Here is a 25,383-nt window from a genome sequence, read left to right as displayed (position 1 = left end):
ATGAAAAAGCAGTGTATGGTGGTTAGAGTGAAAAAGTGAGGGGTAATAATAAAATTAGGTGAACTGGGTAGAAAAAGAAATTTATTAATATCTCCCAATCCCTAAGATTAAAAGGCAGGTGTGGGTGCGGGTTTTAAATAATAACCGCACTTTATAGTGGTCGACATGTTTCTGCATTCAAAAGAAATAAGTTTCTAATGCATTCTTCAGGACCTAGTTGGAAATACACTACTGCTTTGTGAATGATAAATAATGAAAAAATATCACCTGGGGATCCCAGGCGTACTCAACCGTATACCATGTATGTTGGTTGAGAGGCTTCACCCCACCTGGCTGCAGCGCAGGTAAAAGGAGCACCGCTCTTTCCGTCGGTGTCTCCGGGCAGTCCTCAGCCCCCCCAAGCAGTACTGAGGACTGCCCGGAGACACCGACGGAAAGAGCGGTGCTCCTTTTACCTGCGCTGCAGCCAGGTGGGGTGAAGCCTCTCAACCAACATACATGGTATACGGTTGAGTACGCCTGGGATCCCCAGGTGATATTTTTTCATTATTTATCATTCACAAAGCAGTAGTGTATTTCCAACTAGGTCCTGAAGAATGCATTAGAAACTTATTTCTTTTGAATGCAGAAACATGTCGACCACTATAAAGTGCGGTTATTATTTAAAACCCGCACCCACACCTGCCTTTTAATCTTAGGGATTGGGAGATATTAATAAATTTCTTTTTCTACCCAGTTCACCTAATTTTATTATTACCCCTCACTTTTTCACTCTAACCACCATACACTGCTTTTTCATTAGCCACTCATATTCTTTCCTGTACTTCCCGCACACCACATTCCGGTCACGGTAACAACTTACTGGCCGTTTTGTCTCCTGGGTAAGGAGAACCCAAATGATGACAACGAGGGCGGTACAGTGTGGCTTCTGATGGGAACTATTTTTCTCCATATACTCCTGAGCCTTGACTAGACCTGTAGTTACCAACTTTCTCTCACTGGTGTTATTTTGCATAGTTTGGTATAGTGATCCGATCTGTCTGACTCACTCACTTGTTTTCAGACCCCCCAGGTATTAATTGTTGTTGTATATTGTGTTCGGGGCACATATCTGGTCGGTCGGTAAACTTGCCCTTAGACCCTTTTCAATTGTTTGTTGGATGTGTGTTCCTGCTTTCACCGAACTGCAGCCAGCAGCTGGACCCCGCACTCAACTGTTTAGCCCCTTGCCCCATACACAGGCAGGACAGCTGGAACTGTCAATGGTACGCCTGTGATTTATGTGTTAGATATGGACTGGTTATGTGTAGGACACTTGTACGACACTTATAATTGTTTTGGCGTTTATGTCTTTTCACATGTTTATCATTAATGTTTTTTCATTGTAATATTGAATTGTGTTATATTCTCATAAGCACGGTATACTGAATGTTGTGCTATCCACCTTATGACATTAATGACTGTTCTAATCGACATGTGTATGAAATGAGTCACAAATGATGTGAAATAAATCACGTGAACTTAGGGTTGTTGATCTAAGCTCATATATGAGAGGTCAGGTCGCGAGATCAGGGGCGTATCTTCGGGGGGATGCATTAATGTTACAGGGCTGACGCCAAGTGAGCTCATGGTCGGAGCAGTATGGGGTGCCACGGACCGCAAAGATGTATCTTCTCAGGTTTGAGTCGGGGCCTGGGGACTGGCAGCCGCATTTGCCAGTGTGTGTGATGGTGTCCATGGGATTAACAGCCCTGGATTCACAGGAGCACGTGACCTTGAATTTTAATGGGGCGGTTTGGGCCTTCCCCCAACAAACGCACTTACAAACTTAGGGCCCTATTATGATATCGGAGGCTTTCCAACCAACATCATTGGTTTCACTTTCGACTGTCGTATTATGACGGCGGTCAGAAGTGAAACTTGGCCAGTCATTACGGCTGGCTTCTGACAGGCTCAAGGAGCCCGTCGGCCAGTCAGAACCGGCACATAATCCCTTCAAGATTGCGTTTCCGCGATCAGGATTACAATGTTGGTATCCCAAAGTCTTTCCAACATGGAGAGCCTGTCGGAAAGCAACTTTGGGGGCCCATAGAAGGGCCCCCTTCTCCCAGCGGCCTCCAGTTGGGGGCCGAGAGGGGCACCTATGCTGCACCCCTGTTAATACCTGCACCGATGGGCAGGCACCGTGAGGTGCAAGGATTCACAGAAACTTGTGCTGCTGCTGCGCACAAGCTCCCATAGAGGAATGGGAGTATGTGACCGCACGGTGTGCGGTTGCATTGTAATTGCGGAGCGGGGATAGCCGACCAGAGGTCGGACGGCCCAGAGACCGCAACAGTGTTGGGCGGACATGAGTCCGCCCAACATCATAATGAGGCCCAGAGTGTTCAGTCTCCGCTTCCTGCAAGCTCTAATGACCACACCATGGGTTGGGACTCTCATACACCCTTGGGTTGGTGCTCTCCACAGTTCTTGGGTTAGTGCTCTCATACCCTATTGGGTCAGGGCTCTCCACAGCTCATGATTGGGGCTCTCATACACCCTTGGGTTGGGGCTCTCCACAGTTCTTGGTTGAGGCTATCATACACCCTTGGGTTGGGGCTCTCACAAACCCATGGGTTGGGACTCATATACCCATGGATTGGTGCTCTCGTACACCCTTGTTTCAGGGCTCTCCAAGGCTCTTGCTTGGTGCTCTCATACACCCTTGGGTTGGGAATCATACACCCTTGGGTTGGTGCTCACATACACCCTTGGGTGGAGGTTCTCCACAGTTCTTGGTTGGGGATCTCATACACCCATGGGTTGGTGTTCTCCTAAACCCTTGGGTTGGTGCTCTCCTAAACCCTTGGGTTGAGGTTCTCCACAGTTCTTGGTTGGTGCTCTAATACACCCTTCTGTCTGGGCTCTCCACAGTTCTTGGTTGGTGCTCTCCTAAACCCTTGGGTTGGTGCTCTCATACACCCTTGGGTTGAGGTTCTCCACAGTTCTTGGTTGGTGCTCTCATACACCCTTGGGTCAGGGTTCTCCACAGTTCTTGGTTGGTGCTCTCCTAAACCCTTTGGTTGGTGCTCTCATACACCCTTGGGTTGAGGTTCTCCACAGTTCTTGGTTGGTGCTCTCATACACCCTTGGGTCAGGGCTCTCCACAGTTCTAGGGTTGGTGCTCTCATACACCCTTGGGCCGGGGCTCTCCTAAACCCTTTGGTTGGTGCTCTCATACACCCTTTGGTTGAGGTTCTCCACAGTTCTTGGTTGGGGACATCATACACCCTTGGGTTGGTGCTCTCCTAAACCAGTGGGTTGGTTCTCTCATACACCCTTGGGTTGATGCTCTCCTAAACCCTTGGGTTGGTGCTCTCATACACCCTTTGGTTGAGGTTCTCCTAAACCCTTGGGTTGGTGCTCTCATACATCCTTGGGTTGGGGCTCTCCTAAACCCTTGGGTTGGTTCTCTCATACACCCTTGGGTTGATGCTCTCCTAAACCCTTGGGTTGGTGCTCTCATACACCCTTGGGTTGATGCTCTCCTAAACCCTTGGGTTGGTGCTCTCATACACCCTTGGGTTGGTGCTCTCCTAAACCCTTGGGTTGGTTCTCTCATACACCCTTGGGTTGATGCTCTCCTAAACCCTTGGGTTGGTGCTCTCATACACCCTTGGGTTGATGCTCTCCTAAACCCTTGGGTTGGTGCTCTCATACACCCTTGGGTTGGTGCTCTCCTAAACCCTTGGGTTGGTGCTCACATACACCCTTGGGTTGATGCTCTCCTAAACCCTTGGGTTGGTGCTCTCATACACCCTTGGGTTGATGCTCTCCTAAACCCTTGGGTTGGTGCTCTCATACACCCTTGGGTTGGTGCTCTCCTAAACCCTTGGGTTGGTGCTCTCATACACCCTTTGGTTGAGGTTATCCACAGATATTGGTTGGTGCTCTCATACACCCTTGGGTTGAGGCTCTCCACAGTTCCTGATTGGTGCTCTCATACACCCTTGGGTGGGTGCTCTTCTAAACCCTTGGGTTGGTGCTCTCATACACCCTTGGGTCAGGGTTCACCACAATTCTTGGTTGGTGCTCTCATACACCCTCGGGTTGTGGCTCTCCACAAGTCTTGGTTGGGGCTGTCACACGTTCTTGGGTTAGGGCTGTTATACACCCTTGTGTTGGTGCTCTCATATACCCTTTTGTTGGGGCTCTCCACAGTTCTTGTTTGGTGCTCTCATACACCCTTGGGTCAGGGCTCTCTACAGTTCTTGGTTGAGGCTGTCACACGCTTTTGGGTTGGGGCTCTCATACACCCTTGGATTGGTGCTCTCATACACCCTTGGTAGGGGCTCTCCACAGTTCTTGGGTTGGCCTCTCATACACCCTTGGGTTGTGGCTCTCCACAGTTTCGGGTTGGCCTCTCATACACCCTTGGGTTGGGGCTTTCCACAGTTCTTGGTTGGGGCTGTCACACGCTCTTGGGTTGGGGCTGTCATACAACCTTGTGTTGGTGCTCTCATATACCTTTGGGTCGGGGCTCTCTACATTTCTTGGTTGGGCCTGTCACACACTATTGGGTAGGGGCTGTCATACACCCTTGTGTTGGTGCTCTCATACACCGTTGGGTCAGGGCTCTCCACAGTTCTTGGTTGGGGCTGTCATACGCTCTTGGGTTGGTGCTCTCATACACCCTTGTGTTGGTGCTCCCATACACCCTTGGGTTGGCCTCTCATACACCCTTGGGTTGGGGCTGGTATACACCCTTAGTTTGGGGCTCTCCACAGTTCTTGGGTTGGCCTCTCATACACCCTTGGGCTGTGGCTCTCCACAATTCTTGGTTGGGGCTGTCATACACCCTTGGGTTGGGGCAGGCACACGCCCTTTGTAGTGTAGTTTCTATATTCCCAATAGGCTCCGTGCATTGGAATAATATATCCTATAGAATTGACGTAGGACTTAGGTCGACTAGGTCTCTATTGAATATATTAAAATTAATTGTGAGTGCCAGCTAGCTCAGAGGTCACTAGAAACTTTCTCGAATGAACAAGAAGGGATTAGTTTCTGACAACCGCATAAACATGACAACTTTGTTTCCCCAAGATAAAACGTATCTTCAGAGTCGTGGAAACAATAGATAGATATTTGACTCAGTCAATAGTGCATGCTTCGTTTCACCAGAGGTGCAGAGAAATAGAGAGACGGGCGTTTTCAACAAAATTATTTATTGAACAGTCTTCTTTCTCATGCAGAGGAAATAAACTGCTACAATCGTAATACTGGCTGCAAAGTATAATACGTACAGCAAGAAGAGTATTATGAAATAATACTGTAAAAGCATGGTATGGTTTCTAAGCCATAAAATACATACATAAATAATAAATACTAAAAGTACTCAACTAGTGCTTCTAAAATACGCCTACCCCGATGTACCTAACCTAAGTCTAGTACGAGGGAAGAAGTAAGTGAGGTGTAGCATAGGTTTAATATTCTTTGCCAAGAATCTATCCAAGAATTCTCTTAGGGTCTAATCAGCTCCGTACCTTGGTTTTAGAATGAAGGAGGTCTGGTATCTCTCTCTCAGGACTCGATTTCCCAACACCCCGCAAGGGGAGCTTGGAAACACTGGAGCTGGATTTCTCGGCAAGAAAAAAGTCAGCATCTCTCTCAGTGCGTCTGCTGGAGGGTCGGCTTCTTTCGCACTTGCTGAAGCGAGCTGCGTCGGGCAAGTAGATAGTCGAACTGCTACAAGCCACCGTGTATTTGCCTGGGCAAGTGTGGGCATATTCATACCTTGAAGGTGCCGAGTTTGACGTAAGGTTGGACATAATAACGTCATCAATGAATGGCAGTTCTTTGAAAACTCCATGAGTTCTTGGACAAATCAATATTCAAGCAAGGGGAAGTCCCTGACTGCTGAAGGTGGGTTTTCCAAGAAATCGTTGTGGCTTTTCAGAACTTGTAGAAGTATCCATGCCTGTATTTGGACTGCTTTGGCTATGTCTAAATATGGTCATGATTTCTATGCCTATATAAGGACAAGGTGATTTATACCTATATAAAGGCATGAATCAGGAAAATTGTACTAGGGTCCAAAAATGCTATAAAAAACTTGGGTCAGGGCTCTCCACAGTTCTTGGTTGGGGCTGTCATACACCCTTGAGTTGGAGCTGTCACAAGCCCTTGGGTAAGGGCTCTCCACAGTTCTTGGTTGGGGATCTCATTCACCCTTGGGTTGGGGCTCTCCTAAATCCTTTGGTTGGTGCTCTCACACACCCTTGGGTAAGGGCTCTCCACAGTTCTTGGTTGGGGCTGTCATACACCCTTGGGTCAGGGCTCTCCACAGTTCTAGGTCTGGTGCTCTCATACACCCTTGGGTTGGTGCTCTCATACACCCTTGGGTTGGTGCTCTCATACACCCTTGGGTTGGGGCTCTCATACACCCTTGGGTTGGGGCTCTCATACACCCTTGGGTTGGTGCTCTCATACACCCTTGTGTCGGGGCTCTCCACAGTTCTTGGTTGAGGCTGTCATACACCCTTGGGTTGGTGCTCTCATACACCCTTGGGTTGGGGCTGTCATACACCCTTGGGTCAGGGCTCTCCACAGTTCTAGGTCTGGTGCTCTCATACACCCTTGGGTTGGGGCTCTCATACACCCTTGGGTTGGGGCTCTCATACACCCTTGGGTTGGTGCTCTCATACACCCTTGGGTCGGGGCTCTCCACAGTTCTTGGTTGAGGCTGTCATACACCCTTGGATTGGTGCTCTCATACGCCCTGGGGTTGGTGCTCTCTACAGTTCTTGGTTGGGGCTGTCATACACCCTTGGGTCAGGGCTCTCCACAGTTCTAGGGTTGGTGCTCTCATACACCCTTGGGTCGGGGCTCTCCACAGTTCTTGGTTGGTGCTCTCATACACCCTTGGGTTGGGGCTCTCCACAGTTCTTGGTTGGTGCTCTCATACACCCTTGGGTTGGGGCTCTCCACAGTTCTTGGTTGGGGCTCTCATACACCCTTGGGTTGGTGCTCTCATACACCCTTGGGTTGGGGCTGTCATACACCCTTGGGTCAGGGCTCTCCACAGTTCTAGGTCTGGTGCTCTCATACACCCTTGGGTTGGGGCTCTCATACACCCTTGGGTTGGGGCTCTCATACACCCTTGGGTTGGTGCTCTCATACACCCTTGGGTCGGGGCTCTCCACAGTTCTTGGTTGAGGCTGTCATACACCCTTGGATTGGTGCTCTCATACGCCCTGGGGTTGGTGCTCTCTACAGTTCTTGGTTGGGGCTGTCATACACCCTTGGGTCAGGGCTCTCCACAGTTCTAGGGTTGGTGCTCTCATACACCCTTGGGTCGGGGCTCTCCACAGTTCTTGGTTGGTGCTCTCATACACCCTTGGGTTGGGGCTCTCCACAGTTCTTGGTTGGTGCTCTCATACACCCTTGGGTTGGGGCTCTCCACAGTTCTTGGTTGGGGCTCTCATACACCCTTGGGTCAGGGCTCTCCACAGTTCTAGGGTTGGTGCTCTCATACACCCTTGGGCCGGGGCTCTCCTAAACCCTTTGGTTGGTGCTCTCATACACCCTTTGGTTGAGGTTCTCCACAGTTCTTGGTTGGGGATATCATACACCCTTGGGTTGGTGCTCTCCTAAACCCTTGGGTTGGTGCTCTCAAACACCCTTGGGTTGGGGCTCTCCACAGTTCTTGGTTGGGGCTGTCACACGCCCTTGGGTAAGGGCTCTCCACAGTTCTTGAGTTGGTTCTCTCTTGTAGTGGTGCTCTCCACCATTCCAGGGTTGGTGTTTCAAAAGTCCTTAGGGTGGTGCTTTCCGAGCGTTTTGGACTGAAGTTCTAATCGATTTTGCGGTTGCCCCTCCACTGATGCTCTACTGGTTCTCAGGGCGGCGCTATGAGTCACCTATGGGGAAGGTCATAGAGCTGAAATCTCAGCAGCTAATAAGGATTGTGTGGAAAGAACCAAGCAGATGATGTTCTCCTGCTGTGTTTGCTTCCTTGCAGCTCACCAAGCGCTGGAAGGACAGCGACCGAGACGACCTTCTCGATGACTTTGGCTCAGAAATCGAGGATGAGCTGCAGTTGCGGAAAGTGAAATCCCCCTCGCCATCTCAGGTACGGCAGTGAGTTCCCGTCTGGCTGGGTCTTTGTGGCATCACTCATCTATTGGGCATACCTACAGCACGCCCCCCAGATCTCGCGTCATATCGTATGTTCATATCTCATTTATTGGGCACACTTCCTGAAAGCCCCCAGATCTTATGCGACGTGATACAGTTTTATTTTATCCAATGGACACAACTGCTGTGAGACCTCCGGATGGTATGGTGGTACCTCATTTATTTGACACACCTGCTAAAAGTCCCCTAAATGTCACCGGATTTAGGGGCATATTTACAAAGAGCTAGTGCCAAGGTAGCGTCATTTTTCTTTTTACGCAGCGGCAGCACAATCAGTGCTCCACACTGCTCCATATTTACAAACTGATGCATTGGGCCCAATGTGTCAGTTGTCGAGGCTTGTGTCACATTATACCTGCGCCAGGTATAACGTATGCAGGGTAGGCGTTTCCATGCTAGAAGCCACATAGAACTGACGCAGTGAAATGTACATTTCACGGTGTCACTCTATGACTTGACTGCCTCAAAATCCCTATGCCTCCTCAAACCAGGCGTAAGGATTGATGCAGGGCTTTTAGCATGAGACTTACATCTGTGTTCTGACGTATTGCTGGAGTTGCGCCGGTCTTACGACCAACTCCAGCAATGTGTCACTTTAGAGCTAAAAGATGCGTCAGAATTTCTGACGCATCCGTGAATCCTTGTGCCATGGAGCCCTATACTGTAAATACAATGCATCCATGGCGTCGTTAGGGCATTTGCGGCAGGCACAAAAAATATGACGCATCAATGCTGATGCATCAGTCCTGGTAAATATGCCCCTTCGTCTCTCCACCCTGGTCGAGATGCACGGAGGGACCAACCAGTGAATAAGCAAAGACATTACGGTTTAACCCAAAATCAATCTCACAGTGATGAAACCACGACAAGATACGACCAAAGCAATGGTTCTAAACTAGGTCTCAGCTCAGGACTTCAGGGGAAGCTGCAAACATCACCCTGGAGAGCCTTCGTTGATGCCCAGTAGACGCATCTCAGCACGAACACACCACGGCGACCCAGACTCAACACGAACACTCCACAGCGACCCAGACTCAACATGAACACACCACGACGACCCAGATCAACACGAACACTCCATGGTGACCCAGACTCAACACGAACACACCACGAAGACCCAGACTCGAACGCTCTACGGTGACCCAGACTCAACACGTACACACCACGACGACCCAGACTCGAACACTCCATGGTGACCCAGACTCAACACGAACACACCTTGACGACCCAGACTCGAACACTCCATGGTGACCCAGACTCAACACGAACACACCACGACGACCCAGACTCAACACGAACACTCCATGGCGACCCAGACATAACACGAACATACCACGATGACTCAGACTCGAACACTCCATGGTGACCCAGACTCAACACGAACACACCAGGGCGACCCAGACTCAACACGAACACACCACGGCGACCCATATGGACCCCTGGCTGGCCATGGCTAGGATGATGGGGCAGGCTGCCCACGTCCTTCCCGTCCACAGGAGACCAAGTGCCCGTACCTGTTAAGCACTTGCCTAGAAAAATGCTAGGCCTGGAGTTAAAATAATAAATGAAACCAGTCCTAAAATTTGTGAAGTGTGAGTTTGGGTTTGGAATTATGGGTTACAGTTTTTGTTAGGAGATATGTATGTAAGACTGGGATTCTGGCTGTCTGCACTCTGGAGTCCAGGTTTTTGCTAGTTCTGTTTTAACAGAGTGTGGTTTCTCAAGGAACAAACAAGGTGTGCCCTCCCAGCAATCCCAGTGAGTGTTTGTTCTCGTCCTACAAGGGCCCTTCTTTTCCGAGGACTCAGCACCCGGTAATTGCCGCGGCGGCCTTCACCCGCGCCCTCGGGTCCCCAGGGACCGTGCGCCCAGAAGCCCTGCGCAGCTCAGCGCTGACAGCTCCTTGAAGCACCGCTTCATCCGCGGATAATTGCGCGGGGCACGTGACTCTGAGCGGAGCTCTCCCCGAAGACCCAGCGCGTGTCAGAAGGAGGGCAGGCCGGGAAAAGAGCCTGCGGCAGGGAGGAGGCCGGGGCGCAGAGAGTGAGTGGCAGGGGCTGGCATCGGGGGTGCAGAGAGTGTGAGGGGCAGGGGGCACGAGGTGCAGAGAGTGTGAGGGTCAGGGAGGACCCGGGGGCGCAGAGAGTGTGAGGGGCAGGGAGGCAAGGGGGTGTAGAGAGTGTGAGGGGCAGGGGATGAAACAGGGAAAAGAGAGAGTTTAGAGAAAGGGGGCAAAGGAGGTGAAAAGAGTGTGAGAGGCAGGGGATAGAGGGGATGTACAGAGTATGAGGGGCAGGGGCTGGCACAGGGAAAGTGAGAGCCTGGGGCAGGGAGGCAAAGGGGGTGCAGAGATTGTGCGGGGCAGGGGCTGACACAGGGGTGCAGAGAGTGTGCGGGGCTGGCACAGGGGGCTGATACAGAAACACTGCCGCAAACAGTGTGATCAGAGACAGGTAAAGGGATCTGGCACAAAGACGCAGAAACAGACAGAGTAAGGAGAAACATGCAGAGGGGTCTCACAGACACTGAGAAAGACAGAGTGAGGAGAGACAGGCCCAGGTGACTGACACAGATACACGGAAACAAACAGAGCAAGGAGAGACAGGCACCAGGAACCACGACAGAGGCGCTGAAACAAACAGTGTCAGGACAGACAGGTAGGCAGAGGGCACGGACATACAGGTGGAGAGCACCGCTCCAATCAATCAATCAAAACATTTGTATATTTGTATAGCGCGCTACTCACCCGGAGGGTCTCAAGGCGCATGGGGAGGGGGGTCTGCTACTGCTCGAACAGCCAGGTCTTGAGTTGTCTCCTGAAGGCGAGGTGGTCTTGGGTCAGGCGGAGGTGGGTCGGGAGGGAGTTCCACGTCTTGGCCGCCAGGTAGGAGAAGGATCTTCCTCCCATTGTGGCTCTTCGGATGCGGGGGACGGCGGCGAGGGCATGGCTGGTCGATCGTAGCTGGCGGGTGGGAGTGTAGAAGGTCAGACGGTCGTTGAGGTATCTTGGGCCTTGGTTGTGGAGAGCCTTGTGTGCGTGGGTGAGGAGTCAGAACGTGATTCTCTTGCTGACGGGGAGCCAGTGCAGGTTTCTCAGGTGTACGGAGATGTGGCTGTGTCTGGGAATGTCCAGGATGAGTCGTGCGGAGGCGTTCTGAATGCGCTGGAGTCTTTTCTGGAGCTTTGCTGTGGTTCCGGCGTAGAGGGAGTTGCCGTAGTCCAGTCGGCTGGTGACGAGGGCCTGGGTGACCATCTTCCTGGTTTCGGTGGGGATCCACTGCGAGATCTTACGGAGCATGCGCAGGGTGTTGAAGCATGACGAGGAGACGGCGTTGACTTGTCTGGTTATGGAGAGGGAGGAGTCCAGGATGAAGCCAGGTTGCGTGCGTGCCGCACCCTGAACCTCCACACAACAGAAATAATGTGGACTTGGTGGCTGCGGCTGTGGTTCCCCAGTTGAAAAGCAGTCGATTCTCTTGCCTGGCAGGAGCTCTGACCAGCCGCTCATGGAAGCATTGGAATATGTGTGTCTTATGTTGATGCAAACAGTCCGCAGACCTTACATGCACTATGGAATATGAAGTTTTTAAGATCTAAGAGGGACGGCCCTATCCTGGCTACTACCTTGAAAGGCTCCTCTGGCAGGAAGACTTGAAGAGGTGGTGGCGAAGAAACACAGGGAGAAGGGAGCCACCAGCCACACAAACAGATGATGGACGGAACGCTGAACATTGTCAAATATTTACCCCCAGACACAGATCTGAGTTTCAATCATTAATTTGCTCCCCACCCACCCCTGTTTGAATCAACCAGCAAGCCTTGGGGTTCAAGGACACGTACCCCAACACTTCCCACAAACAGAAGATAGATGGTTTCAGACATGGGAGGAGCCATTTTTGCTTTTTTCGCTCTGACACAAGCGGGTGAAAAGCATAGATTCCCTCCGGATGCTTCTGCTTAAATTGACCAATCTTTAAAACGTTTGCCTGCGGCTCAAGGAACCCTGAAGCCCAGATACGGACAGGTTCTATCAATCACTGAGGAAAGGCCACTTATGGGGAGAGGTTCACTGGACTTGAAGGTGATCTCCCGTAAAGATCTTGCAATCAATAAACGTGCCTTCTCATCAGAGCAGAGCTCCTTCCCGTCAAATGTTGCTCTGAGAACTTTGTCTCGTAAATTGAGCATCACTTGATGCAGCTGGGATTAAATTAGTCAATTGGTGCCGGAGGTCTTGGGATAACCATCAGGCAAGGCTGTGACAGTGTGTGTTAATTTAAGAACAAATGGTCCTTGAAAAGAGAATTTCTAAACTTAATAATAATTATAGGCCACAATGAGCTCTATAACAAAGAAAAAGTCCAGCCGGACTTTGAAATTTATTCAATGTATTGTAGATAAGCTTAATCAGACGAACAAACAATAAGGCAGTGGGACACAATCCTGCATCCACGATGCTACACATACAATCAAAACATACAAGTACTAGGGTATTTCAGGCATTTGAAAGGCATGAGCAAAGAGATTATTCAAAATGCATTTGCTTCACATATGTGGGAAACATACACTTTTTGGCACATAATAGTACACTTATTGTTTAGCCCAAATATTGTGTCGACAGCGTTTCGATCCAATTGTTAATAGTGGATCATCATCAGGACTTCCAATGTTAGCCTGAATGTAGAGAGCCTGTATTGACAGGGAAGAAGGGAACAAGTAACAGTATATTTATCCAGCTGTAATACTCAACAATTATTACACGGCAATCTCATGCCATCCTTAAGGTGCTATAGAACATTCAAGTGAAGGTGTCAAGCAACCAGTGCCAATTAATTACGGAGCGATGGTGAACAATTCATGCCAAAGAAGGGAATAAGTAACAATATGTTTGTCCAGCTGTAATATTCAACCCTTATTACACGGCAACCTCATGCCATCCTTAAGGTGTTATAGAACATTCAAGTGAAGGTGTCAAGCAACCAGTGCCAATTAATTACGGCGCGATGGTGAACAATTCATGCCATAATCAACTACTGTTGACAGCGCAAGTTGAGTGTAGTGGCATGCCAATTGTGTATACTAACGGCTAGGCTAGTTCAATTGTTGTGCTGGCCGATTAATTTAAAACATGAAACTATCGTGGTGCTGCAGGAGTGAACCAGCATGCAGCACATGCATGTCTGGCGGTGCCGAAGAAACCCGAGATGCGTGTTTATTTAAAAACAACGGGCGCAGCCAGCTATTATGGGGTCCAATTACCTCAAGGAGGTGAGTATATGAATGATGCTGGTGGTTGGGAGGGAGTATTCAAACGGATATCTGTAACCAGAAAGTTAGAGGATATTAGAAACCACCCAACAGCCAACATGGCTAATGCTGTTCCCGGGTATCTGCCATTTACCTGGGTGGTGTTGCTCCCAATGTAAAGGATTATTATCGTACCAGGCAATTGTCCAGTATCAGGGTAACCGGTATTGGTGGTTCAATTCGTCTAGACCAAGGGAAAAGGTGACTGTTAGTAACCCCTACTAGGGGGCACTCGGAGTATTACGGGCGTGACGAGATCGGCTTGCAATATAGTAAAGACGAGTGCACAAACCCAATGGGCTGCTTACCTATAATTAGGTCTTGTGCCAACCTACTTATCAGAAGGGCGGAGGGATAAGTGACAGTGTGTGTGGCACGTGTATTCCGCCAACGTTTGAGAAGGCAAGGTACTCCAGGTTGGGTAGCCACGTGCTTTTGGGCAAGTACCAAAAGGAGCGTGTGGATCCTGGTGCGCTGTCGAGAAACATGATGGAAATGCGTACGAGTGTCAGCGGTGGATGCGGATTGAACTCGTTTCTTGTGATTTTCTAGACTTTCCTCAGCACCAACTCATGGAAGAAGGAAGGACCCGACCGAGAACTTCGCTGGCTGCCTATTGTGCGCCGCGTCTAATTCAAATCACTGTGTTATGAGCATAAATGTCCATCCAATTCCGGCCCTGTCTATCTTAGGTCTCTTGTGTCACCGTAAGCACCCAGTCGATCCTTGCGCTCAAGTAATCTCAACCTTGCTTTAGTTCCTAGAATCAGTAGATCCCGGCAAGGAGGTCTGGCCTTTTTCTTCTTAGACCCTAAGCTATGAAATCCCCCCCCCCCCCACCCCCCCTGATCTGAGGCCTGTCGACCCCTTCTGACTTTCTGGAAGAGGTTGAAAACATGGTTGTTCTAAACCTCCTGGAATAGGAACAGCCTTCTGACGTGTCGCTGGATCCGTTTGGTAGCATAGCGCTGGGAAACCATGCCTGGGTATCCATGTGCTGTATAGATCTAATTAACAATAACAACCTAGGAACTTTGAAACACCCAGGACTGAGAAAGAAGGGGGAAGAATCTACAGCTTCCAGGAATCTTCTACAGACTTCTTACTGAATGCAGCGACCTTTGCGGATCATGTGCCCATGTTCTTTGACGGCTCACCATTAGAGGGCACCACTGAGCCATCCATGGAGCACCCAGTGGTGTCATGGCTGCTCAGTTTGCCTACTTCGTGTGACCAGTGCCAGGTGTGCCCGAACGCCCACCATTCTCACCTCTCCTCAGGTTTTGCTGCTGCATTGTAAGGCATGATGTGACTCTTCTGGGCCGTGCTGGTGGTGCCTTGGTATGAACCTGGAGTGAGGTCTCCAAGCAGCCTGGGTGGCCGATGAGCCTTGGTCCTCCTTAGACCCTCTTTGAATACTGACACACAGCCCTCCTGGCTGACACAGAAGACATTATTCCAAGCTGCATTGATAATGCCAGGGTTGTCGCTTCTTGATGATGACACCCTGCCCATACATTGTCTCCACCTGATGAGATCATCCACAGGTCTCCTCACCATGCGGCCCAACGTGCCATTCCGTAAGAGGTGACTACAAGGGATTTTGTTAATTGACTAAGTACCTATAATTCCACACATGTCAATCAAAGGTTTTTAAGCAATTAAACCTATTTGTATCTCTAGGATAACTGGTACATTTTAAAGTAGTTCAAAAACACATTCAATGAGGATCCAAAAGAGAGAAGAAGAGAATAAGCACACAGCAAACTATTTATATCTGAAAAGTCTTGTATTTGAGCAAATCAATGGATCTGAATCATGGGGTTAAAAAAGAAGCAATCTTCAAGTGAAAGTCATGAATAGCTGTACATATAAATTAACTGTTCAATTCACAACATATCATCAACTCCATTAATAAACGAAGAAAACCAAATTCATAGATGTATAAAGGTTTCTTCCAGTGCTGAAATGCTGTGGAGATGATGTTTTGGTCGACGTTTCGGTCTTGTTTGTTGGCATCTATAGACCATCATCAGGACTAGTGTTATTCACAAAGAAAGCCCCTTGGAGGAAAAGGGCGAACGTGAAGTTGGTCGCCGACTTGAATATATTTCAAAATGGGAGGATCTGTACTCGCTTCTGTGTTCATGTAATAATACGGGGATTTGTATAATTATGATGAAGTTCTTAGTTGAAAATCCAGACTCGTGGTATAAATCACACGAAGAATGGACCTCCTCAATAGAAACGGTCGCCCTCTCGAATCGAAATCATCCTTTGCCCAAGCCTACAATGGTTTATTGGGTCTCTCCAAATCTATATATAATGCAGTAAGAGGAGCATGTCTGAGTTAGGATGTTTTATAATGCATTCCTTTAAAGCTGTGCCCAGCACCCTGGCAGTCTTAGCCCCGCCTGGCATGGAACGCAGAGATGGCGACTCCTCATCTTGGCAATGACACCTTTCTGGCTGGTCTTGTGTGTTGGATATGCTCCTTAACCGCAGCCAATAAGTCTCTCTCTTGTGGTTATGTATCTTGTCACTGGTGAAAAGGAACTGAGGGCCTAAAGCCCACTGGACCAGGGGAGGAGATTTTCCCTTTGATCACCTGCAGATTAATACTGTGCAGGGTAAAGGGCGAGAAAAACTTTGTGGCACCTGCTTTTTTACCCTACATCCATTGCGACTACACTACCTGACGTGAGTGACTTAAGGGGGCCCGCCGCATAACAGAAACTGACAGCGTCACTAAGAAGAAGGTAGAAGCTTGTTATTTGTCAAGAGAGTACAGCTACACTGCTGGGTGACATGTGGTGGCACAAGTCCATTGACTGCGTTATAATTTCAAGGTATTACTCGTGCCGCATAGGCTGACACGCAAAGGAAACTGTGCAAAGCCTCCTTCGAACTTGGTGAACAACACAGGCGTCAGCAAGGCCTAGATCCAGCGAGGTACCCCAAGAGGTGAGGCTGGCAGCAGGAGTCGACAACACAGCTGGGCCTGAGAACAAGCCACACAACAAGTGTGTGGAGAAGCCGCACAGTCGAAAATTCATTCCCTAAAATGTGGGGTCCCTCAGGGTTCCTCACTAAGCCCCACTCTGTTCATCCTGTACGTCCACCCATTGGCAGAGGTCATAAAGGCAAATGGTTTCTCCTCGAAATCCTGCGCTGATGACACGCAAATAAACATCTCCCTCTCTCATCAAACTGAACGGACGTCCACCCATCTCATTCACTGCTCTGAGCATGTAGTAGACTGGATGGCTACAAGCAGTCTTAAATTAAATGTAGAGAAGACGGAGGTGATGGTGGTGGGGAACAACCCCGCCAGGTAGATGGAGCTGAATTCACAAGACTTTCTTGGCATACAACCCACCCCTGAAACGGAGGTCAAGAGTTTAGACTTCTGTCTCGACAATGAGCCTTCAATGGAAACCCAAACTAAGAAATTGGCGGCAACATGTTTCGGCCTTCTCAGAACTCTGAGAAAGCTATTGAGATATCTGCCTAAACCCTTTCGTAGAGTGGTGGTGCAAGGCTTAGTTATCTCATGACTTAGACTATGAAAACTCACTATTCTTGGGAAGTCCCAAGTGTGTCGTAAAAAGACTCCTGGTTACTCAAAATGCCACAGGCCATCGGCAACTGCAGCCCCGGCCACCTTGCACTGGATGCCAGCCCTCAAAAAAATTCACCTGAAGTCACTTTGCCTTGCTCATCGAGAAAATTATAAAAAAGGACCGAAGCTGAATCAAAAGCTGCTAACTAACCCTGGGCAAAGCACTACGCTACGCTCGCGTAGTTTGCGAAGTTTGCGCTACTTTGCACTATGCAAATTGCACATAGCACAGTGCAAACTCGCGTAGCGTAGTGCAACAGTCATTTTTTGCTTGCTCGCGGTCCTCAACGTCAAGTTGGCGACTGCGAGCAAGCAAAATGACATCCCGGTGGGATTTTTTCCTCGTTCACGATCAGCAACATCAAGTTGCCGATCGCGAGCGTGGAAAATAAACCTCCCGGCGAGATTCTCAATGAGGGGAGGTCAGGTTTCTCACTGCCAGTGGTGGCGTATGCTCGCGACCGCTCATGATTTGAAACTACCAGTCTGCATTGAGAAAGCTGCAGCTCGAGTAAAAATCGACTTGAGCGGCAGAAAACTCCTGGTCGCACTGTGCAAGATGCTGTTTGCAATGATTGCACAGTGCCGAATGCTTGTCTGCACTGTGCAATCATTGAAAACGGCTTCTTGCACAGTGCGAACAGGGTACTATGCAGTTCGCGAAGTGCTACGCGTAGCTTGCGAAGTGCACTTTGCGTAGCTATGCGTATCGCTACTTCGCGTACTACGCCCAGGGTTACTTGCACAGCGCGAACAGGGTACTACGCAGTTCGTGAAGTGCTACGCGTAGCTCGCGTAGTGCACTTTGGGTAGCTACGCGTAGCGCTACTTCGCGTACTTTGCCCAGGGTTACTGCTAACACCCTACAACCCCACAAAAGCGTTGCGCTCCACTATCCAACAACTGTTCATAGTCCGCAGGGTGAAGAGAGCAGGAGTGGACGAGGCTCCATCGCCTTCCTTGCCTCCAAGCTATGGGATGCTCTCCCACTGCAAATTAGGAAAACAGTTGGGCCAAAATTCAGAACTTTTTTAAAACTGTTCTTTTCAGCGCATATGTTCGGCCAAGACACGGGGCCTGAATGCTGTCTTAGTGCCGGGAGGCCCTCCTGGGTCGCCATGCATTTTAGAAATCCTCATGAATGGAATAGAACAAAGTTCTATCTAGCCCTAAACTTACTGAAGGAAGGCTCCAAACATGCCTTCCTCCTACCTCATTGGGGATCTCTACTCCAGGGCGATCAGATGGCCAATAGAAGAGAGGAAGGACTAAAAGGAGATTAGAGTTCTTCACTAAGTAAATGTGGCAGCCATATTGGATGGTGGGGGTGTTGTGGCCAAGCACAAGCTGGCTGGAGTTTGGGGGTGGAAGGCAGAATATTAAACAATTCCCATTTTGCCAGAAGTGAACGGGAAGATGATTAAGTTGAATTGCAGATACCGGGTGCAAGTTTGGAACAGTTTGTGGTGGTACGATGCACACCGGAAGTGACGTGTAAATGAAAGGACATACAGGTGGGAGCAACAAGAGAACAATCCATTGACAGCTTCAGCAAAGTTAAACTTCAGGAGGAGTTACTGTGCATGCAAGAGCCGGCATTGGATGAGGCAACAAGTATTGCCCAAAGCCCAGAGAACACATCAAGGAGTTTGAAGGAGTTAAAAAGTAAAAGCAGTAGGAGGGAGACGAGGAAGCTGCTGGAGTGAGTGTGTTGAACTGCGGTGCATCCGCCTTTAGTAAAGCTTTGTGGTGAGTGAGGTGTTGGTTCCCGCGCTTGCGCAGCTCCCCCTTCCCACAGTGCGCTCCCCTATGGCGGTTCCTGCACCACCATTAGTCTGGTAACATCTGCCAGTGAGTCTGGGTATCTCAGCCCTGACTGCATCACCACAGCCATGGTGAGGACCCTGACAGCACCATGGGCGTATGGATCTAAGGGGGATATGTGGAAGCCCCTATTGCCACCACAATGTCACGTTCAGTGACGTTGTGCTGGTGATAGGGGCCTCGCCTTATTTACAAGGAGTGTTAAGACACAATGTGGCTTAAAGATGCCTTGTAAATAAGGCCCCATTTCCTGCTATGCTTAGCGTGAAAGGGCTCGGCAGTGAGTGCTGCAGTGGAGGAAGGGACACAAACAATCCAAGGTGTTTTGTTTTTTCCATGTGTGGTGCACAAGGCAGCACACATGGAAAAAGCTAAAACGAGGAGAAATAAAGCATCTCTCCTCGTTTCGCCAACTTAAGATCAGGTTTTTCCTGGCTGCCACCTATTTATGCTGCATTTGTAAATAGGTTGTAGCGTCAAAAACAATGGGTGTAGCCGTGAACCGCACACCCCAACACTCACTGCCCACGCCTTTCACACCAAGCATAGCAGAAAATGGGGTCTTACCTACAAGGCAGCCTTAAACCACTTTAAATGGCTTAACGCTGCCTTGTTAATAAGGCGAGGCCCCTATCGCCAACACAACGTCACTGAAAGGCGCTAGGGGTTTGTAAATATGCCTCCTGGTCTTAAGTTGACACAACGAGGAGAAATGCTTTATTTCTCCTCGTTTTTGCTTTTTTGATGTGGGCGGCCTTGTATAGCCCACATGGAAAAAGCAAAACGCCTTGGACTGTTTGTGAAGGAAGGTGTCCCTTCCGGTGCAAAAACAAGCCTTAAAAACATGCCATATGTAACTTCCATGTGTGCTGCATGAAGCCGCGCACATGGAAGGGACAACATGGTATTTTAGGATTGTTTATGGGCCGGAAGGGACACCTTCCTTCTCATAAACGATCCTCCCCTGCACGCTGACACCCTGGCACTATTGTGCAAGGGGGCCTGCGTTGGCGCTAGGCTGCTAAACGTAATGCCAGCACAGGGTGAGCCGCAAGGCTGCTTCATATCCTTGTAAATACGGTGCAGCACTGCGTGTCAGAAGTGGCGAAGAGAGGTGTTCAGCCAAGGAGGCTGGCGCCTCACTCCGCCACTTCATTGTAAATATGCCCCAATGTGTCAGACAGTGTCCTCGCACCCAACTCACCTGTCCGCAGCTGAAGCACCTCTGCTCGGACCCCCGCTTCTCACCTGCACCCACAGGTGTTTATATCACAAACTTCATGGATTCGGTAGAGCGGGTGGGTTGGTAACGTCACTTGGCCCCGAGAAGGTCTGTTTGCTGCAGGTGCCAGGTGGCATTGCAGACCCACGAAGAGGGCTGGAGAGGGCGGTACCAAGGGATAGCGCCACCTCTCTCCATCTTTACTCCCCTCCATTCCAGGCGCTCTCACACCTCCTAACCCTCCTCTCTCACCTGCATTATCCCTGCTCTCTCCAGTTCACCCCCTCCCGGTCTGCAGGGATGCGCCCTGCCTGTCCCTGGCTGACATTGTTTCTGAGGCCTCGCCAGGCACTGTAGGTGTCTTCCAGTGGTGCCTGTGAGGATTTCCTTGGTTTCCCCTCCCCCACCTCCACCTCGTTAGTTTTCTGGCTTTGATGCTGCTTTTCGCAGCTGCACGGCTGCTCTGATGCTCCATGTGTGACCCTCACATGTCAGGGTACAGATGTGGCTATCTTTAGCTCTGCAGAGGTGTTCAGTCGGTTGTTTTCTTGGGCACTGCCTGCTCCCGCCCTCTGCATTCCTGGCTCGCCTTTACTAGAAGATAATAGAGTGATGGGGCGGTGCAGCCTGCAGTGCAAGGGAAGGTACAGGCCGGCAGCGCTCTCTCGTGGCGACAAAGTGAATACCTCACAATTATGAGCTATGGTCAATCTGTCTACTGACTACTTACTGCTCGAGGATATGTGTGATTTTTGGGATTTTTATTTAAATTTTGACTTGAGCCTTTTAAGGTTATTTTTCCTCGTTGTTTCTTTCCACTCTTTATTGTACTTAATTTTGATTTATTTATGTTAATGTGTTCTAAAAATCAATAAAGATTTTGAACTAAAAAATTCATTTTATGGAAGATATAGGTGTGTTTCCTGCCCATAAGTCAGCCCTATTCAGAACCATGTAGACAAAGGCTTGAAAGATCTGAATGCTAAAAACATTTCACTTTTGTAACCAAGTGCTGTTTTTTTTCCTCTTTGTTTCTTTCCACTCTTGATTGAACTTAATTTTGATTTATTTATGTTAATTTCTTCTAAAAATCAATAAAGATGTTGAACGAAAAAAAATAATTTAAAGAAGGATATGGGTGTGTGGCCTGTCCATCGGCCAGCCAGTAAACTGTACAGAACTATGTAGAGAGAGGCACGAAAGATCTGAATGCAAATCATTTTTACTCTTGTAACCAAGTGCTGTTATTTTGCTTTCACAGGCGGAGATAGAGGGCGACAAAGAGGCGGCCGACGCAATGAGGGCGCTGAGCAACAGCCAGGAGCTGGATAGCGGGGTAGGCCGGACCGACGAGAGTACCCGAAACGAGGAGAGCTCGGAGCACGACATCCTGGGTGATGACCAGACCAGCAACAGCAACACCAACGCCACCAACACGCCAGGAAGCGCCCGCCGCTTCCGGGCCAAGGGCGACGCCCTACAGAGCCGAGACTTCCACTACAGCATGGATTCCCTGCTGGCAGCAGATGGTCTGGCCGACATGCCCGGACTGACAGACGAGGAGTACGAGCGCTACCGGGAGCTGCTGGAGATCAAGTGCCACTTGGAGAATGGCAACGACCTAGGGCCGCTCTTTGCCCGTGGCCGGGCCCTGGACGTCAACCGAAACGAAAGCCTGGGCCATGAGGTGGCCATGTTGGAGGAGGAACTGAGGCACCTGGAGTTCAAATGCAGGAACATCCTGCGAGCACAGAAGATGCAGCAGCTGCGGGAGCGCTGCATGAAGGCTTGGCTTCTTGAGGAGGAGGGTCTCTACGACTTTGGTGGCAATGGAGACCCCCAGAAGCACGAGCTGTCGGATATCACCGAGCTACCAGAGCGCTCCGACAAGGACACCACCAGCGCCTACAACACGGGCGAGAGCTGCCGCAGCACCCCTCTGGTGGCTGAGCCCCTGCCGGAGAGCCCACTCCGGCGCGTCACCAACACAGTACTGCGGCAAGGTATGACTCCCACCGACAGCAACTACAACCTGAACCGACCACAGCAAAAGATACCACTTCCCTACCCTGCCAGCCCAGAGGGCAGTCCTGCAAAGTTCCGCACGCTTACCTGCGAAGGGCGAAGACCATCAGAAGAACGGGTCCGCCGCAGTCCTAAAGTGGCCCACGGCGCTGGTGCCTTGGAACGAGCAAGCCGTGAAGGAAGTCCATATCTCTCCCGTCGACACCGCGCGGGTCCTGGTGGGCATGGCCATTTGGGTGAACGCTACCAAAGCTGCATGCAGCTGCACCACCAGCCATCACTGGAAGACCTCTGTCCAGATACACTTAATTTAGCTGCCAAAGCCTCTCCTCAACCCGAACCAAGGATGGAGTGGAAGGTGAAGGTGCGCAGCGATGGCACACGCTATGTCGCCAAGAGGCCTGTGCGTGACCGGCTGCTGAAGGCCCGGGCGATGAAGATCAAGGAGGAACGAAGTGGTATGACCACAGATGATGACGCCGTGAGTGAGATGAAGATGGGCCGCTACTGGAGCAAAGAGGAGCGGAAGCGGCACCTGGTGCGAGCCCGAGAGCAGCGCAAGCGCAGAGAGTTCATGATGCAGAGCCGGTTGGACTGCCTCCGGGAGCAGCAGGGTACCGGTCCTGAGCTCAGCATCATTGCACTGAGCCACCGCAAGACCATGAAGAAGCGCAACAGGAAGATCCTGGACAACTGGATCACCATCCAGGAGATGCTGGCCCACGGGGCCCGCTCGGCCGACGGCAAGAGAATCTACAACCCCTTGCTCTCAGTGACCACGGTGTAGGCCTCACCGCACCTTCAGGAAGGTCTGGCCTCGGCCAAAGTGGACAAATACCTCCGTATGGATTTCTGTCATCTTTTCACTCCACTGGGTTCATCAGTTAGTCTTTGGAAGAGTTCAGAGGCTCGACCGCGAGCTTGTACGACCCGAGCCTTAACTGCCATTGCCTTTTCTGCCAGGTCCACTGGCCCCTCAATCTCAACAGAACATATCAAGTTGCCAAAGTCTACTTGAGAATGAGGAGCACATTTTGGGAGGGGAGCCCTCTCGCTCTCCCTTTGTTGACATGCGACAAAACCAGCAATGCGTCCTTCTGTTGACTGTTTCCGCCATTTTGAATGTTTTTAGGCGTCAGGACCGCGTGCTTTGAGTGACAGAGGGCGGCTACTGAAGTCAGCGCATTCTTGCATGGTTGGGGTCGAAGCTGGGCCTCGAGTGAGCGAGGAGCGCCGGAAGCCGCTTCAGGTGGAGTCAGATGACTCGTACAAGTGGAATCTTCAACCACCCCCACCACATTCAAAGCTAAAAAGCAACATTGTTACCTATCATGAGCACAATGTCTGTGGCGGGGTCTCCTGGAGGGGGTGTGCTACCACAACCGAGAAGCGAGGGAGGCGCCTTTGCGTTCTCGCTGTTGGTCCTCCCCGCCTCCAGGGCCCGCAGTCTAGAAGCACACCCCTTGAATGTTTATGCCTGGCCCAAAGCACAACACTGCCCTGCAGCCCTGGATGGACCGTCCCGTGCATTGCATCAAGGGAGGGGGGGGGGCAGTTGCTACAAGTAGGGCTGGGGGTGCATCTAAGCCACGCCCACTGCCAATCAAGAACCATGCCGTCTTTCTTATCCCTTTTTTTGTCCTTTTGTGCTTGCGATGTTTGTCCATTTTTGAGGAGATCCCATTGACATGACGGTGACAGGAAGGGGGCATGGCAAGAGATCGAAAGAGAAGGCGGGAGGAAGGGCTGAGTGTTTTTAAAAAGTGCCAAACTTCCTTGTAGCTTTGGTTCTCCAAGGCTCCCTTTCTAGGCTGGGTCTTGTCTGTCCAATCGGTGGTGTCCAGCCCCAGTGTCAACGGCTCACCCTGCCCTGACCTTGTAGTGCCCGCTGCTCTGTGGCTAACAGTAAATGTTTGCTTCCATCCGCACCGCCTGTACCCTATGTGGTACTAGCAAGCTGGACTGCCTATTAGATGCCATCTGGGGATGGTGGGTATGAACACATGGTGCACCAGGTCACTCATCAAACCCTTCCCGCCGCTACTTCACCCCTTCATCGCTGCCCTCGGAGATGCAGGGAAGCCCTCCCTGGCAATCCTGTATTTTAATAAAGATGTTGCCTCGAAGAGAATGCTCAGGAGCCTGCATTCTGGAAGGTCATAGAGAAAGAGAGAGGGAGAGAGGGAGAGAGAGAGAGAGAGAAAGAGAGAGAGAGAGAGAGAGAGAGAGAGAGGAAGAAAGAACGCGTGCATGTATGTTTGTGCAAATACACGCATGCAGAATACCCAAAAAAGAGGCGGGAAGATTGACTGCACAGCAGAAGTGTGCGAACCACTTCAGCCAATAGTAAGTCTTGACAAAATCAAAGTATAAAGTCAGTGCCTATTCCAAAAAACAGAAAGTAACTGCATACACAATTGGGGGTTCCATCCAGGGGTTCTTCCTGGGCGAGCCTTTGACATCAGAGACACAGGTGAGCACATTATTAGGAATTTCCAATGCGGGATGGGCAAGGCAGATAAATACTTGAAATTAGGGTAAGTAACAACGGCATCCCATGGAAGGAGAGCGACCATTACTGAAAAAGATCAGAAGAGTGGGCAAGAATTGGGATGTTGGCCAGCCGGCGATGGCTATAACGTGGAGGCTCTGGAGGAGCTCTGGGCCAAGTGGCTCATCGTGGATACAAACATAGCGGCTGTACAAGTGCTGTGGGGAAGGGGCGCTAGGAGCTGTATAGAGGTTTGTATTGTTGTATAGGAGTTTGTATAGATTTTCTATACATATAACTCCACATACACCTTCAAGGTATGTAGATGTGGAGTTAAGAAGAGTAAATTCATGTTTCCTTCTGTGCAGTTACCTCTTTAAATGTCTGTCCCTCGATATTCTGGTCACAATATTGGCATCTGTCAATTTTTTGGGCTTCAATATTCCCTAACGCAGTCCTCCCTCAGCAGCCAGGGCAGACAGGAGCCTGGCACGTTGCATGTCTTATGGCCCCATGTAGTTTGGTGGATGGGAGACTTCATCACAAACATGGCAGACATCGCACCCGCCGCATTACAAGTGCATTATAACCGATCGGCCTATATAACTGTATGTGCTCAGGACACAGTGTTCACCAGGCACAGGACATTTGGTGACCGCATTCACCCACTGCGCACAGTGCCTGTCACCATACACAGCAGAAGCACACAATGTA

The 25,383-nt window shown here is 50.2% G+C and overlaps 1 protein-coding gene across 2 annotated transcripts in view; it reads left to right on the top strand.

The window, feature by feature from the left end:
- The window catches only part of PDZD4 (PDZ domain containing 4), a 302,598-nt gene extending 278,296 nt beyond the window's left edge, over positions 1-24,302 (top strand). For both annotated transcript variants that reach the window (XM_086940233.1, XM_086940232.1), the window contains 2 exons: positions 8,003-8,113; positions 21,415-24,302. In XM_086940233.1, the coding sequence (XP_086796359.1) occupies positions 8,003-8,113; positions 21,415-22,965 (1,662 nt within the window). In that variant the 3' untranslated portion in view covers positions 22,966-24,302. The remainder of the gene's footprint in view (positions 1-8,002; positions 8,114-21,414) is intronic.
- Positions 24,303-25,383: the final 1,081 nt, after the last annotated feature.

Source organism: Lissotriton vulgaris, chromosome 10, assembly GCF_964263255.1.
Source record: "Lissotriton vulgaris chromosome 10, aLisVul1.2, whole genome shotgun sequence".
NCBI classification, from domain to species: domain Eukaryota; kingdom Metazoa; phylum Chordata; class Amphibia; order Caudata; family Salamandridae; genus Lissotriton; species Lissotriton vulgaris.
This window is presented reverse-complemented; position numbering and strand designations above follow the sequence as displayed.